The following is an 11,700-nucleotide window of genomic DNA, read 5'->3' on the forward strand; positions in this document are numbered from 1 at the left end:
GCGAATTATGCTCAAACTTGAGTCTATCACCAAGCGTAAGCTGCATGTATCTGTAACTTGCAAGGATTGGCAAATAGAGAGCATTCTCTGGATTGCCACGCGTGTTTTTCCTTGCTTTGGCCAATCTTCTCCAATTATTGTTAGCGAGGTCAAGATGTGAAGATAATGCAACATTTGTTGGCGTAGCACTGCATTGCGCACTCTTCAGCCTACATGTAATTCGCAGAGGGTATTCAAAGCTGAGCTGCATCAAAGCGAAGTTGCCACTTTCAGCCCCTCCCCAAAATTTCGCTACCCAGGACGCGTGTGGTGGCAAACGAAAAGCTGCATAGTTCAGTGATTACATGTACTTCTCCACAGTGTCGGCACTATCATCTTCGCTGTATAACTTGGCATTTGCAATGACCTCGCGCTGCCTCGGAGTAGCTTTCTCAAAATCGTCATTTCATCTTACGTGCCTACAAGTGGTAATCAATGCCCGTGTACTCCTCCGTGTCCTGGCCGACAGACTGTGAGTTTTCCGTGCTACGTTGCCGCAAGTTTGAAGACGAGCGGCTGTTCGCGTAATGGGAATCCATGGGGTTAATCGCTACGAGCTCCGAGGACGCCAGTGATCGGATGGACTGGATGTTGAATTGCTGGTCCACCTGCTGCGTGTCCACGTCCATGTGCGAGTTCTGCTGTGTAAATAGGTCCAGATCGGCGTTGTCGCCACTCACGAGGTCTTCTACACCCAGGATATCCGCCATCTTGAGCTGGAAACGTGCCTGGTACAGCTTGGGTGGGATAGCGGACAGTCCGTCACCGTCGACCCCCTTGAACGCAATCTTGAAAAAGCGCTCCATACGCTTCTGGAAGGTCCAAGTCTGCAAGATATCAATCACACCAAGATGGTAGTAAGCTGGACCCACAACTGTGTTGGCCATGCGCATGCCAGAGCGCGGCAGTCGTCGTCCAGAAGATGACGTGTTGCTTTCAGTGCGTCCATTGCGACTGCGGTTCTTGGAGTATTCGCGGGGCTTTGATACTTTTCGATGCATTACCGGTTCCCCCATAGTCGGCCGAGCGTTATACGAGCCCACGTTCGAGGACACACTGGCGTGGTGACGAGCCTTCGAGGATGGGTTCTGAACTGGCGGAGGACCTTTCGATCTTGCTAAATTCTGCGCACCGCCACTGCGTGGGTCCATCATCGAGTTCTCAGTGAACGGGTTGTACACGGAAGATCGCTGTTGGTTGCTTCCAGGCTTCGTGCCTTGTGCACTCGACTGGGTCGGCGTGTGGGCCGCTTCAGTCTCGTCGTCCGTGCTGTTGCCTTCATCCACGACGTATTCCACTTCGTTAATGCCCATAAGCAGTGAATAATCCATAATACCAAACGAGCATAGCAACTGGGTGTCAGCTGAGAGCTGCTGATACAGTTCAAGTGCCACATCACGGTCAAGGTTCAGCTTCTGCGTAAGATCCGAGTCTTTCAGCACCACATTCGGTTCGTGGCCGCCCAGTCGGACCGTACAGTTCGCATTCTCCGGGGCCGAATTCTGGTAAATATACTTGCGGTTGCAGTGGCGACACGTCACCTTCTTGCCACGTTTCGGTAGGTCACCGTGACGATTCACCCACGATCCCTTGATATCGTAACGAGAGTGGATCACTTGGTCCGTATCGAATAGATTAGCCATGACGACGAAAGAGAACTGCTTGCCGTACAGCTCGAGACAATGGCAACCGTAGAAACGCAGTAGCAGAGAGCGAGGGTTATTGCACAGATAGTCAGCGTAGTCCTGAGCGATACTGCGGAGGAACGAACACTCCTCCTTGCTCGTACTCTTCACGATAAGAGAACCGTCAGCCGAGTAGAACATGAACGCGCCACTAGCGCCTTCACTCAGACGCTCCTTCGCTGTGGCTGACAGTGCCTGTAGATAGGCTTCGTTGTTGACGCCGAATCGTTCACGAATCTTCTTGAAAGCGTGAGGCTCGTAGTCGTGGAAGGTCTTGGTACGCGGCGAATTCTTAGCCACACGCATGTTTTCATCAAACGCGCCAGCACCATTCGTTCCTTCACGTTCCACATCGTTCGACTGCTGTTGGCGATACGCAGCATAAGCCGCGGATGGGTGTGCAGCGCTCCCGCTCTCGGTAACAGGAACCGCTGTAAAAGCCGCAGCAGTCGTGACGTTCGCCTTCGTCTGTGGTAGTAGAGCCAGATGCTGGATACGCTGCGACGCCGGGAGACGCTCTGCTGCCTGCACAGCTTGAATAATACCTGACGTCGTGTAGAACAGCACTTCGCGACGTAGCGCCGCGTTCACCTGCGGGTTCAGATCCACATCGATCTCGCCTGTATTTTCTCCAAGACAGCGTGTAAAGTGCGCAACGTGGAAGTCGTTCAACGCGAACCAGATGACCAAGTCGAGATATCCCTTGCCGGCAATGAGGAAGTTCAGCAATTCACTCGACTTGTCCGGCTTTGATCGGTCGCGGGACAAGAACTTGATGTATACAATAACCACGATAATCCAGTAAAACGTTACGGCGAACACGTTGAATCTAGCGCGGTTGATACTCTGCACTCGCACGGCATAAGTCTCTGGCATACCTTCGCTCAACCTCTTCCAGGCCCAGACCCACACTGCAATGCCCGAGATGATGAACAGCCCCATCCAGACGTAGAAGAAGAGCCAACTGATGATATTCGCGTTCACCACCTTGTAGTCAGTAAAATTATCTGTCACCTCGTACCCGGAAGGACATCCGGCCATGTTGTCGGCCGGTAAGTTCTTGAGCGCGTTGGTCCAGCACACCCCCAAGTCGGAATATCCAGCCCAGTCGTCTGTGTTCATTAGTAAAAGACCCAAAACGAGAGGGACAAACCACGAGCCCAAGTGGAACATGCGCGTGTTCCTCTTGAAGTCCGTGAACGGGTTTGTGAGGCTCATGAGCAGGTTCGCCGTCATACAGAAGAACCAGCACTCAGAGGCCAGTAATGTGAACTCAAAGAGCCCAGCGAACACTTCGCAAGTGGATCCAGCGCCGCTGTCTGTGCTGCAGCCGCACTGCAGGTTCGTACTGCTACAGAGCGGCACACAATCGAAGAATAGACAACGCACGAACTGTTGCGCCATGAGCTGCATCACGAACACAGCGTCGGCGATAGTACGCCAGAATACAAGCGGATTAGGGTGCTGGCGGTAGCTGGGCACGCTGGCGTACGATAAGATGACGAAAAAGACGGAGAAAATCGAGAGTACGCCGCCCCAGATGAGTCCTGGGCTCAGGTTGTCGTAGGAGCTGCCCATAGCCAATACTAGCGCTATGACGAAGGCGAAGAACATGACGAGCTGGAACCAGCGCGTAGTGGACTGCATGCACGTGCGCAGAGCGGCGGGAGGCGTGTGGTCGTCCTCTTGGAGCATGTTGACGTCCGGGTCCGAGACGGTGGAGGAAGACACGCCCAGAGACTGCGACGAGGACGTGGGAGCGTGTCGCTCGTCGTACATTATGGCGCGAGGGGACTGGAGCAGAGGCACGGGCGGAGACACACTGCTGCGGCGGTGCGAGGCGGACGTCGTGCTGCCGCTGCTGGGGACGTCGGTCCGCCGTGGTGCGCACTCGGGAATGCGGACGGAAGAGAGTGTATGCGGTTCGGACATGAGCGAGAAAGTACGGTACTATGAACGCTGGCTTCTAGGGATAGGGATGACGAGTATTGTGATGTGGCGAACACGAAGTGGAGAAGGAAATTTGGAGGTGAAGTGAAGACAAGCAAGAGCTGTGGTGAGAGGCGAGGCCGCTTACGTCGATCACGACGTTCAGGTGGAGCTCAGCCACGTCAAATCCTAGCATAGATAGCTTTCCCGGGTGGCTTATGCCAGCGGTGCTCATCAGTAAGATGTGTTAGGTACGAAACCTGCGTATTTATATTAGCTGTGAGAGTGCATTTGCTGATGAGCGACAAAATGTTAGTTAGATTTCTTAAGATGACTACAAAAACGATTAAAACTGCGAGAATTGATTTGTGCGATGAAAATCCAGGCGATTTACAGAATCGGTGTCGCGCGATAAATTCGTGTTCGAGATCCAAATGTAGCCATCTTGTCCGACACGACGATGCGAACAGGTGATCCCTTGCGCCTGCTGGTGCTGCTCACTGCAGTGCCATTATCAAGTGCCGCGGTGCACCAGAGTTTCAATCCATCCACTGCGACCTGTTCGGCCCCAATCCGAGCGCAATTGGACCCGGCGCCGCTCTCATCGCACGATCAGGATCTGCTCCAGCACCTGCTGCCCCAGCCGACTGTACGTATGCCTTCAACATGGCGACGCTCCCTTTGTCGATTGAGAAGTGACGCACCGATGCAATACACAGAGCGATCAACCAGCAGTCCGAGGCGAACTTCGAGCCCCTTTCCACATTCCGTGCCAGCTCACGTCGTTCCCTCATCTTCAAGAGTTCGTTGATGAGATCCACCAACAACACTTGGTCGGCTTCGAGGTACGAGTCACGTATAGAGGAAATAGTATGTCGACATTAGCAGTGATCTTCGATGCTGCTACTGCAGGTGAAGGAATACGCCCAGCCTCCTCACTTGATCTTCTTTGACGAGAATCAGCAAGTGGTGCAAACCATTGTGGTGTCGCCGACGTGGACAGGATTCGAACTCCGGGACCTAATTCAGGACAGCATGGGGGGCTAGTACAATATCGTTGGCTTGGTTAACATGTTAAAAAAAAAACTCCATTTGCTTAATACTAGATGCAATATCGTTGACGTTTTATTGAAAAAAAAAAAAACTACAGATTTTCCCCTCCTAATTCGTTACAACTACTGATAGCTTTCGACAGCGGAAAAAAACATCATTTCCCTTCTTGACCAAGAAATGCTAATGCTGACGTACGTGGATTTCGTGCTGCGCCGATACCCTGAGCTGGAGAGCTTCGAGCACAGCAGCCGAACGATCTCCCAGTTTCTCGGGCCACCACCGAGTCTCTCCCTTACCGAGGTGTGTAGCGTTGGAACAACTGCAATGCTTGATTGGATTTGGAGCGCTAGTTGCGTTCAGATTGAGGACAGAACCCAAGGGTGGTCTCTCACGAATTACCTGAGATCGGACCCGCATTACTACCGCTGGGTTTTTGTAAAGTCATTGTCTGCAGCAGCCGAACGAGGAGACCTCGCGATAGTGAAGTGGTTATTCGCCCATTTCTCCAACTGCGAAGCACCTGTGGACGTAGCCATAGCTGCTGGACGACAAGGTCACCTCCGCGTGCTGCGGTTTCTTTGGGAGTATCGATCTGGCAGGTTTACAGTGTTTACTGAAAACGATTCGGTTGTTGCAGGAAAGTGCACCGTGCAATTTGATGAGGGTTGGGATGGACACTGCTGGGGAGTCCCTGTGGGTCCCCACGGGGGACCCACAGTCATCAGCAAAGCTATCGAGAACGGAGAGCTGGTTCAATGCCTGGAAGAAGGAATGGTACTCCATTCTTACGATCGAAAGCTAGCAATTAAACACGCTTTGCAGCTGGGGGATATGGATTTGGCAATGAGATTACTTCCTCCAGGCAAGTCCATTGCTCAATACGCTGCGGATGATGCGCGACCTGAAATGATTCAAATTATGTTTGACAGTGGAAAGCTGCAGTGGGATGAAGAACGTTCAGCGACTGCTTTTGGTAATCTAGGAACCCATGGGAACTTGGAGCTCATGCAGCAGATTTTCCAGCTTCACTCGCCACTTCAGAAAGACCACCAGAGCTGGGAATATGCGTGGAGTAAAGCATTGAAAGGGGCACGTTCCAATGGAGATTTGCGTGTTTTGCAGTGGTTGATGCAGTGCCCAGTGAGAAGTGACGAGAACGGCGAACTGCCGAGATGTCAGCAAAAAGTACTATTTTATAATGCCGCCAACAAGGGCCATGTCAGAGAGATGCAGTATCTGTGCGACCAAGGACTGGTTATTGATAAATTCGACCGTTACACTATTGGAGCACTCCCCATGGACTCTTTGAAGTGGATAGCAGAAAACGATATGATTAGCGATCAGCATGCATTTAGTTGCGCCATCGCAAAGGCTGCGCTGCATGGTCGTCTGGACATACTGCAGCTTTTTCAGACTTTGGATACTCCTGGAGGCTATGAAGCTGTTGGGCTAAAGAGAAGACGAACCGGTAAGGCTTTTTCATTGTGGGGTGATACGTTTTACTGGGCGGCGAGTGGCGGTCATGTGCACGTGCTAGAATGGCTACAGGTTAACTATCCTGCCGAATGTGGAGCCGACGCCATGACCACTGCGGCACGTCGTGGACATCTAGAAGCAGTAAAGTGGCTACATGCACATCGGACTGAGGGGTGTACGTCAGATGCAATGTACTACAATGGGAAGTTTGAGATGGTTAAGTGGCTGTATTTGAACCGCCCAGAGTCTCATACACCGGAAGCCATCGTGAAAGCCCTACAAAACGGTCATTTCCGAATTGCGTATTGGCTTGCGAGAAAGTTTCCAGAGTTCAAAATTCACCGATACTGGTTCAATGTAAACGACAGGAGGCTCGTTTGGAACTCTATTCCGCTGGAATTGCTTCTCTTTCTTCAAGCGGTCTACCCCTATTTTTTCACTGCGACGTACATCCGAATGCTTCGAAAGGACTCCAGTAACGATGCAGTTGTTGTGGATTGGCTCGATGACAATTGGCCCTGTGAAGAAGACTAAGCCGAGATTTCATGAAGAAATGTTTGCGATTTCTGCTAGTGTGCCTCTTTCTTATAATGCTACATAATGCAAGCTGCTAAAAAAAAAAGAAATATTTCCTACGTTCGAGCACGTTGTGTTAATATCTAGTGCTTAATTGAGTCGACAAGTTATCGACGATAAGTTAGCAGGTTCTGGGACGCGCTAGTAGACCATACATATAATGATGTTTCCGCAGTAACCCAATTAAAGCCAACGCCGAGCTTTCGCTTGGAATCTCTGACTTATATGAGGCAAATTGATTTAAAGCTTGCTTGCTTGGTATGAGAAGTGAGACGGTAAAAAAAAAACTCACGCCAAGATAACTACAATGAAATGATTTTCAAGCCATTGTAAAGTTGAATTTAGAGCTGTTCCGGCATCGTCGAAAAACAATTTATTATGAAAATTTACTTTGAAAAATACAGTTTTATTGTATTTTTTCTGTCAGTGATAACGTTGAGTCATTCGAATTGTACTGGGTCATGTATCTCCTATTCAAGCTGTCCAAGCACGTCTGCCATACTGGCATCAGCTCCGATGTTGCCAATGCTCTCACAGACAACTACAAACGCATGAAAGAGAGCTTTAGCTGAGTCGTCCTCGCATTTGTGTCCCATGGAATAGCAGAACGACGCAACCGATGATACCCAAAGAACCGCTGACGGACCCAAGTGAGGCATCGAGTTGTATACGTGAAGAGTCTTCACTTCAAGCAGCTTCTTCTTGCTGTCACAGTCGTTGTTTAAAGACAGTAAATACTCTTTTGCAAACGGATAGCGCCCCACGTTAGAGAGATTGACATCCGACGTCTGCGAATGGCGGATGTTGAGAGCTGTCGCGAACGACAGCTGTGTCTTGGCGTTGATCTGCTGGTCGAAAATTATGGGCAAGGCAGCGATTGACATCGTTTCTCGGACCTTTGAGTCGATTTCGCGCTTCGATTGGCGCGCGAGGTCCCAGAATTTGGTAGTTTTCAGGTCAACACCTTCGCTGGCCAGCCGCTCCAGATTAGCAAATGTGACGTACGTGCCCACAGGATCTTCCTGTACTGGTTGGGGAACACGTCGCCGCATGTTGTAGTCCAATTCGATCACGAGCTTGAAAGGCTGTGTTGCGTCAAAACGTTGGAGACCTCTAGCGGCGTGGTAGAATGCGAGGAGGGTAGCACACACCACTGCACCGCCGAAGGTGACACCTTCGTCTTTGCACTTCATGAGAGCCTTCCTCATAGACGTCGGATTGCCCTCAGCGAACGAGGCTGTGCTCGAGTTTGAAACGGGTGGTATCACGAAGTCGTGCTGGTCCGCTCGAGCTGGGAGAACGGGCTGAAACTTCTTCATTTCGTTGCGGAAGATGGTCTTCCCGAACATCATAATAACTCCCTTGTATAGAGCTTTCAACAGTGGCTTCTTGGACAACCACATATCGTAAAAGGATGGACGGAGTGGTAATTCTTGGGTTTGAGCGGGTGACGTTTGGGTTGCAAGTGTGGCTATATGCTCAAGGATATCGTTGAGCACAACCATACCCGAATACCCGTCCGACATGTAGTGATCCGAGAAGAGCATCAAGCGAGCTTGACCCGCCTTCTCGTCGACCCACACGGTTAAGAAGAACGGGAGTTGCTTGTATCGGTCAAATCCGACGTTGCACTCGTCTTCCACGTACTTCTGCCAGTTGTCAAAATTTTCTTGCGTTGGTAGATAGAATTCTTGAACTCGTAGGAGGTTCTTGTTGCTGATGTCGTCGAGACTCAAGGGCTCTTGAATTGCTGCGATAAAATCTTGGCCTTCGATTTGCACCGCTCGCATTCGAGGGTGCGTGTTGAAAGTCTGCATGAGTGCAGTCGGCAGGAATCGGAGCAGAGCTTTTGCATCTCCGGTCACTAGCATCGAGTGCACAATCTTCATGGAGACGTTGTCGACCATAGTGACCAGGCGCTCGAATCCCCGCAGCTTCATCTGTCGAGGATGGCAGATCTCAAGATTGTCTACCATCGATATTTTTATATTAGTTTGTGGTGAGGAGCGTTTTCTGAAGTGGGCAAACCCACTGGTGCTGCATCTTGAAGGGGCACAAGCATTCTGCCTGGATTTACCTCACTAAACTCGATCTGATTGGTCAGTTCAAACAAGAGGTTTGAGTTTAGTTTACGCTGATTACGCCTATGTTAGCTTCAACACCAACAACATAGTCTAGCGGGTTGAAATTTGAGCACAACATGCCGTTTCCCCCTCACCCACACGTATCCACAAAGCTACGCTTATCCTGTGAGACCAGCTAAACGCTGGGTCGACAGACTCACCATCATAGCAGCCTCCTATAGAGGTCGTTGTCCTTTAGTCGGGCGATGTGCTCTTGAAACAGCTCTAGTATGTAGGGCATGACCATCTCTTTTGAGCGTGTACTCCACCTTACCACTTTCGTTTTGGTCTTCGCTTATAACTGATACAGCTTCCTCAATCCATCGAATTATTTGAACACATTCTTCGTTATATTTTTCACCAGGAGGGACCGAGTGTTTCACTTTCGAGCTTAGAAATCGTTTCTTTATGTCAGCTTTAAGAGATCGGTTTGCAAATAGACCACAATTCGGATTGAGCTTGAGCACGATTTATCTCTGTTCGCGTGTCTTGTACCGTTTGTTCAACTTGTTCTGGAGAAAAACCTTCTTCATGAAGACGACAGGGTTACTTGATAAATGCTTAGGTGGTTGTAAGTTATCCGCGAATATCGCCGAACTGCTGTTTTCTGTAAGCATTTATTTTGTGAGGTACGGTAGTAAGATTTAGATATTGGAATAGCATTCTCACTACTTGCAGAGAAAGCGACAATTTTCGAGTGTGTAAATAGTTCCGACATACATTGTATCTAATACTTCTTACTTAACGTTGCAGATAATTGAGGATGCATCGTTGGTGATGACATTGCAACAGTTTGCACAGACTTATCTGCTATCGGGACTCAATCGGTTCAATTGAATTCACAGGACTGGAGTGACAAGCTGAACGATGAACAGCTATCATCGGCTCTGCAAAAGTCGCAAGTGCTATAAAAATAAGCACAAGGTGTCAGGTAATAATCTACCTGAGTCGGAATGAGGGGAGTTCGTTGCGTACGATCTGCTTGCCCAAGCTGACAAGACATAGCTTGGATGCTATTAAAAATGTCGTCGAGGCTATGCAGATTGACACTAGTGCAGCGTGCACTTTGCGGATGCACCTCGCAGATGCTCATAGCGAAGGAAGCTCATCGCTTCACTGGGGGGATCCCGAAAAATCGTACTCATAAAATTGCATTCGAATTTCTAATTAATGATTAATCCCAAGCCATATCATATCGACCGTAATTGCAGTTGTAGGTGTATTCACAACTCCCGTACGCATTTCCTTAGCCATGTTTCTTGTGGAAACCGTAAAGTATCCATTGTTGTCTATTTGAGTATCGTACTCGCTCAAAACCGTAGTTTTCTAGTAAGGGAGTGGTCATGTAGGTTAATGTGTTGGCATGGAACCTGTGCGTTGGCTTTGAGACAACTTTTTCAAGTGTTACACGTTGCTGTTTACTCATGCTTGAACTTGAGAACAGGAAAATCGCCGTTTCCTATTCCCTTACTTTTGTGCTTGACTGGCGAGGTTATTGTCCAGAACCATTTAAATAATGCAATATTATTTTCACGATCCTGAAAAAGAATGAATGCATTTCGAGAAAACAGAGCTGGCCATGTAGACACAGGTGCCTAGCGGGCGGTGTGTATGCGGTTTGTTTCCTCGTTTTATTAGCTACACCGGCAATCTCAGCAGCGTACTCAAATTTACATCAAGAAAAGGTTTTCTGCCTTTTCGACTGTAGAATCTGTAGTGCGCACCTCATCTTGCACTGTAACCTCCCTTATCCGCGCGTATCGAACTTCCTTCCATTTTGGTGTCGTCAGAGCTCGTTAAACTCAGATCTGTTTGCATGCTTGTTTGAAAAAAAAATCATGCGAAAGATCATTGCAGTATCGAGCCGGTGTTCTAGTACGATACAGACCACGTAAATTACTTAGTAGAAGTACAAGTAGTAGTATATAAGTTGTATGCGGTAGCTTACCACTGGTAAGTGACGGTTGCTCGTGGCCTTCCTGCTGACAAGAGTGCCAGGCATCCTAGCTTAAAGCCAACGGCCTCTTGTGTACACTGGAATGAGTGTTGAACTGAGCTGAAGGCTACGGTAAACAACCGAATCTTCGTCTTAATATAGCTTTGTATGAATTAATGTAGGATAGTCGTTTCTCACCGCTTATTTGACAGTGATTGGATGCCTGCGATGGAAAGACAGAAAAACATTTGAACACCAATTCTCTGGATTTTATATCCAGAGTTTTTGCAGTGGTGCGATTCTGCCTAAAAAAAACCCTCTTTCTTTATTTCTAATACTAACAAAAAAGGATTGAAGTCTCTTTGTGTCGGCGTTTTACTGTATGACTCGATGTGCCTGTGATATCAGCGAGTCACATGGATTTACTAAGCCAAAGTGGTGCTATTCCCTTTGAATTTAGGTGGGCTGTCTAAAGATGTAATTTCTTCACCATACAAAGGTTGTTGTAATTACCTCCTATACTAAATTTCCTCTACACACTTAGAATTACCCAGGTGAGTGTTGCTTGTGTCGGCCAGGAGCAACATTCATTACCCAATAACCCTGTGAATGTTACCCCAAACAATTAAAAACTTTGATTAACTCTCTGGGTTTTACAACAATGGTCGACGCGCATGCAAATACCCCTCTGTATTTTGCATAAATACTTGAGCCTTTGGGTACCACTGAGTGACTGAAACGCGCTTGCGTGACAGCAACGCTCTTGCGGTTCGCAATGACTCGATCCCATCGATCGACACTTAGCTGGTGCACAAAGTATATGTGCTTAAACCGTTACGTATATGAAGAGTGAGCTTGTTTATGGAGGATCTAAAAACTTAAA

General features: G+C 48.7%; 4 protein-coding genes across 7 annotated transcripts; 2 read left to right on the forward strand and 2 right to left on the reverse strand.

Moving 5' to 3' along the window:
- Positions 1–3,656, reverse strand: PPTG_18528 (hypothetical protein; the record flags this gene model as incomplete). Its single annotated transcript, XM_008916495.1, has 1 exon — positions 1–3,656. The coding sequence occupies one exon, from the start codon at positions 3,654–3,656 to the stop codon at positions 459–461; it is 3,198 nt and encodes a 1,065-aa protein (XP_008914743.1). The 3' UTR covers positions 1–458.
- Positions 3,657–4,055: 399 nt separating this feature from the next.
- PPTG_18529 (hypothetical protein) lies at positions 4,056–4,794 on the forward strand. 3 transcript variants are annotated; one of them, XM_008916496.1, is made up of 3 exons: positions 4,056–4,302; positions 4,373–4,498; positions 4,566–4,794. In XM_008916496.1, exons 1-3 carry the CDS (start codon positions 4,114–4,116, stop codon positions 4,698–4,700), a joined length of 450 nt encoding a protein of 149 aa, XP_008914744.1. In that variant the 5' UTR covers positions 4,056–4,113; the 3' UTR covers positions 4,701–4,794. The 3 variants fall into 3 exon arrangements, with proteins under 3 accessions (XP_008914744.1, XP_008914746.1, XP_008914745.1); XM_008916498.1 differs by having other exon boundaries at positions 4,056–4,498; XM_008916497.1 differs by having other exon boundaries at positions 4,373–4,794.
- Positions 4,795–4,830: 36 nt separating this feature from the next.
- PPTG_18530 lies at positions 4,831–6,904 on the forward strand. 2 transcript variants are annotated; one of them, XM_008916500.1, is made up of 2 exons: positions 4,831–5,259; positions 5,344–6,904. In XM_008916500.1, exons 1-2 carry the CDS (start codon positions 4,884–4,886, stop codon positions 6,714–6,716), a joined length of 1,749 nt encoding a protein of 582 aa, XP_008914748.1. In that variant the 5' UTR covers positions 4,831–4,883; the 3' UTR covers positions 6,717–6,904. The 2 variants fall into 2 exon arrangements, with proteins under 2 accessions (XP_008914748.1, XP_008914747.1); XM_008916499.1 differs by having other exon boundaries at positions 4,831–6,904.
- Positions 6,905–7,107: 203 nt separating this feature from the next.
- Positions 7,108–8,767, reverse strand: PPTG_18531 (hypothetical protein). Its single transcript, XM_008916501.1, has one exon. It carries the CDS (start codon positions 8,732–8,734, stop codon positions 7,229–7,231), a length of 1,506 nt encoding a protein of 501 aa, XP_008914749.1. The 5' UTR covers positions 8,735–8,767; the 3' UTR covers positions 7,108–7,228.
- Positions 8,768–11,700: the final 2,933 nt, after the last annotated feature.

The sequence above is a fragment of the Phytophthora parasitica genome (assembly GCF_000247585.1).
Source record: "Phytophthora parasitica INRA-310 unplaced genomic scaffold supercont2.85, whole genome shotgun sequence".
Taxonomy (NCBI): domain Eukaryota; phylum Oomycota; class Peronosporomycetes; order Peronosporales; family Peronosporaceae; genus Phytophthora; species Phytophthora nicotianae.

Bases quoted from the DNA above. Each gene is read 5' to 3' on its own strand.
- PPTG_18529 (XM_008916496.1), top strand. From the start codon at position 4,114: ATGCGAACAGGTGATCCCTTGCGCCTGCTGGTGCTGCTCACTGCAGTG. The intron at 4,303-4,372 runs GTACGTATGCCT...TGCAATACACAG, and splicing joins ACCTGCTGCCCCAGCCGACT to AGCGATCAACCAGCAGTCCG. The intron at 4,499-4,565 runs GTACGAGTCACG...CTGCTACTGCAG, and splicing joins AACACTTGGTCGGCTTCGAG to GTGAAGGAATACGCCCAGCC.
- PPTG_18530 (XM_008916499.1), top strand. From the start codon at position 4,884: ATGCTAATGCTGACGTACGTGGATTTCGTGCTGCGCCGATACCCTGAG.
- PPTG_18531 (XM_008916501.1), bottom strand. From the start codon at position 8,734: ATGGTAGACAATCTTGAGATCTGCCATCCTCGACAGATGAAGCTGCGG.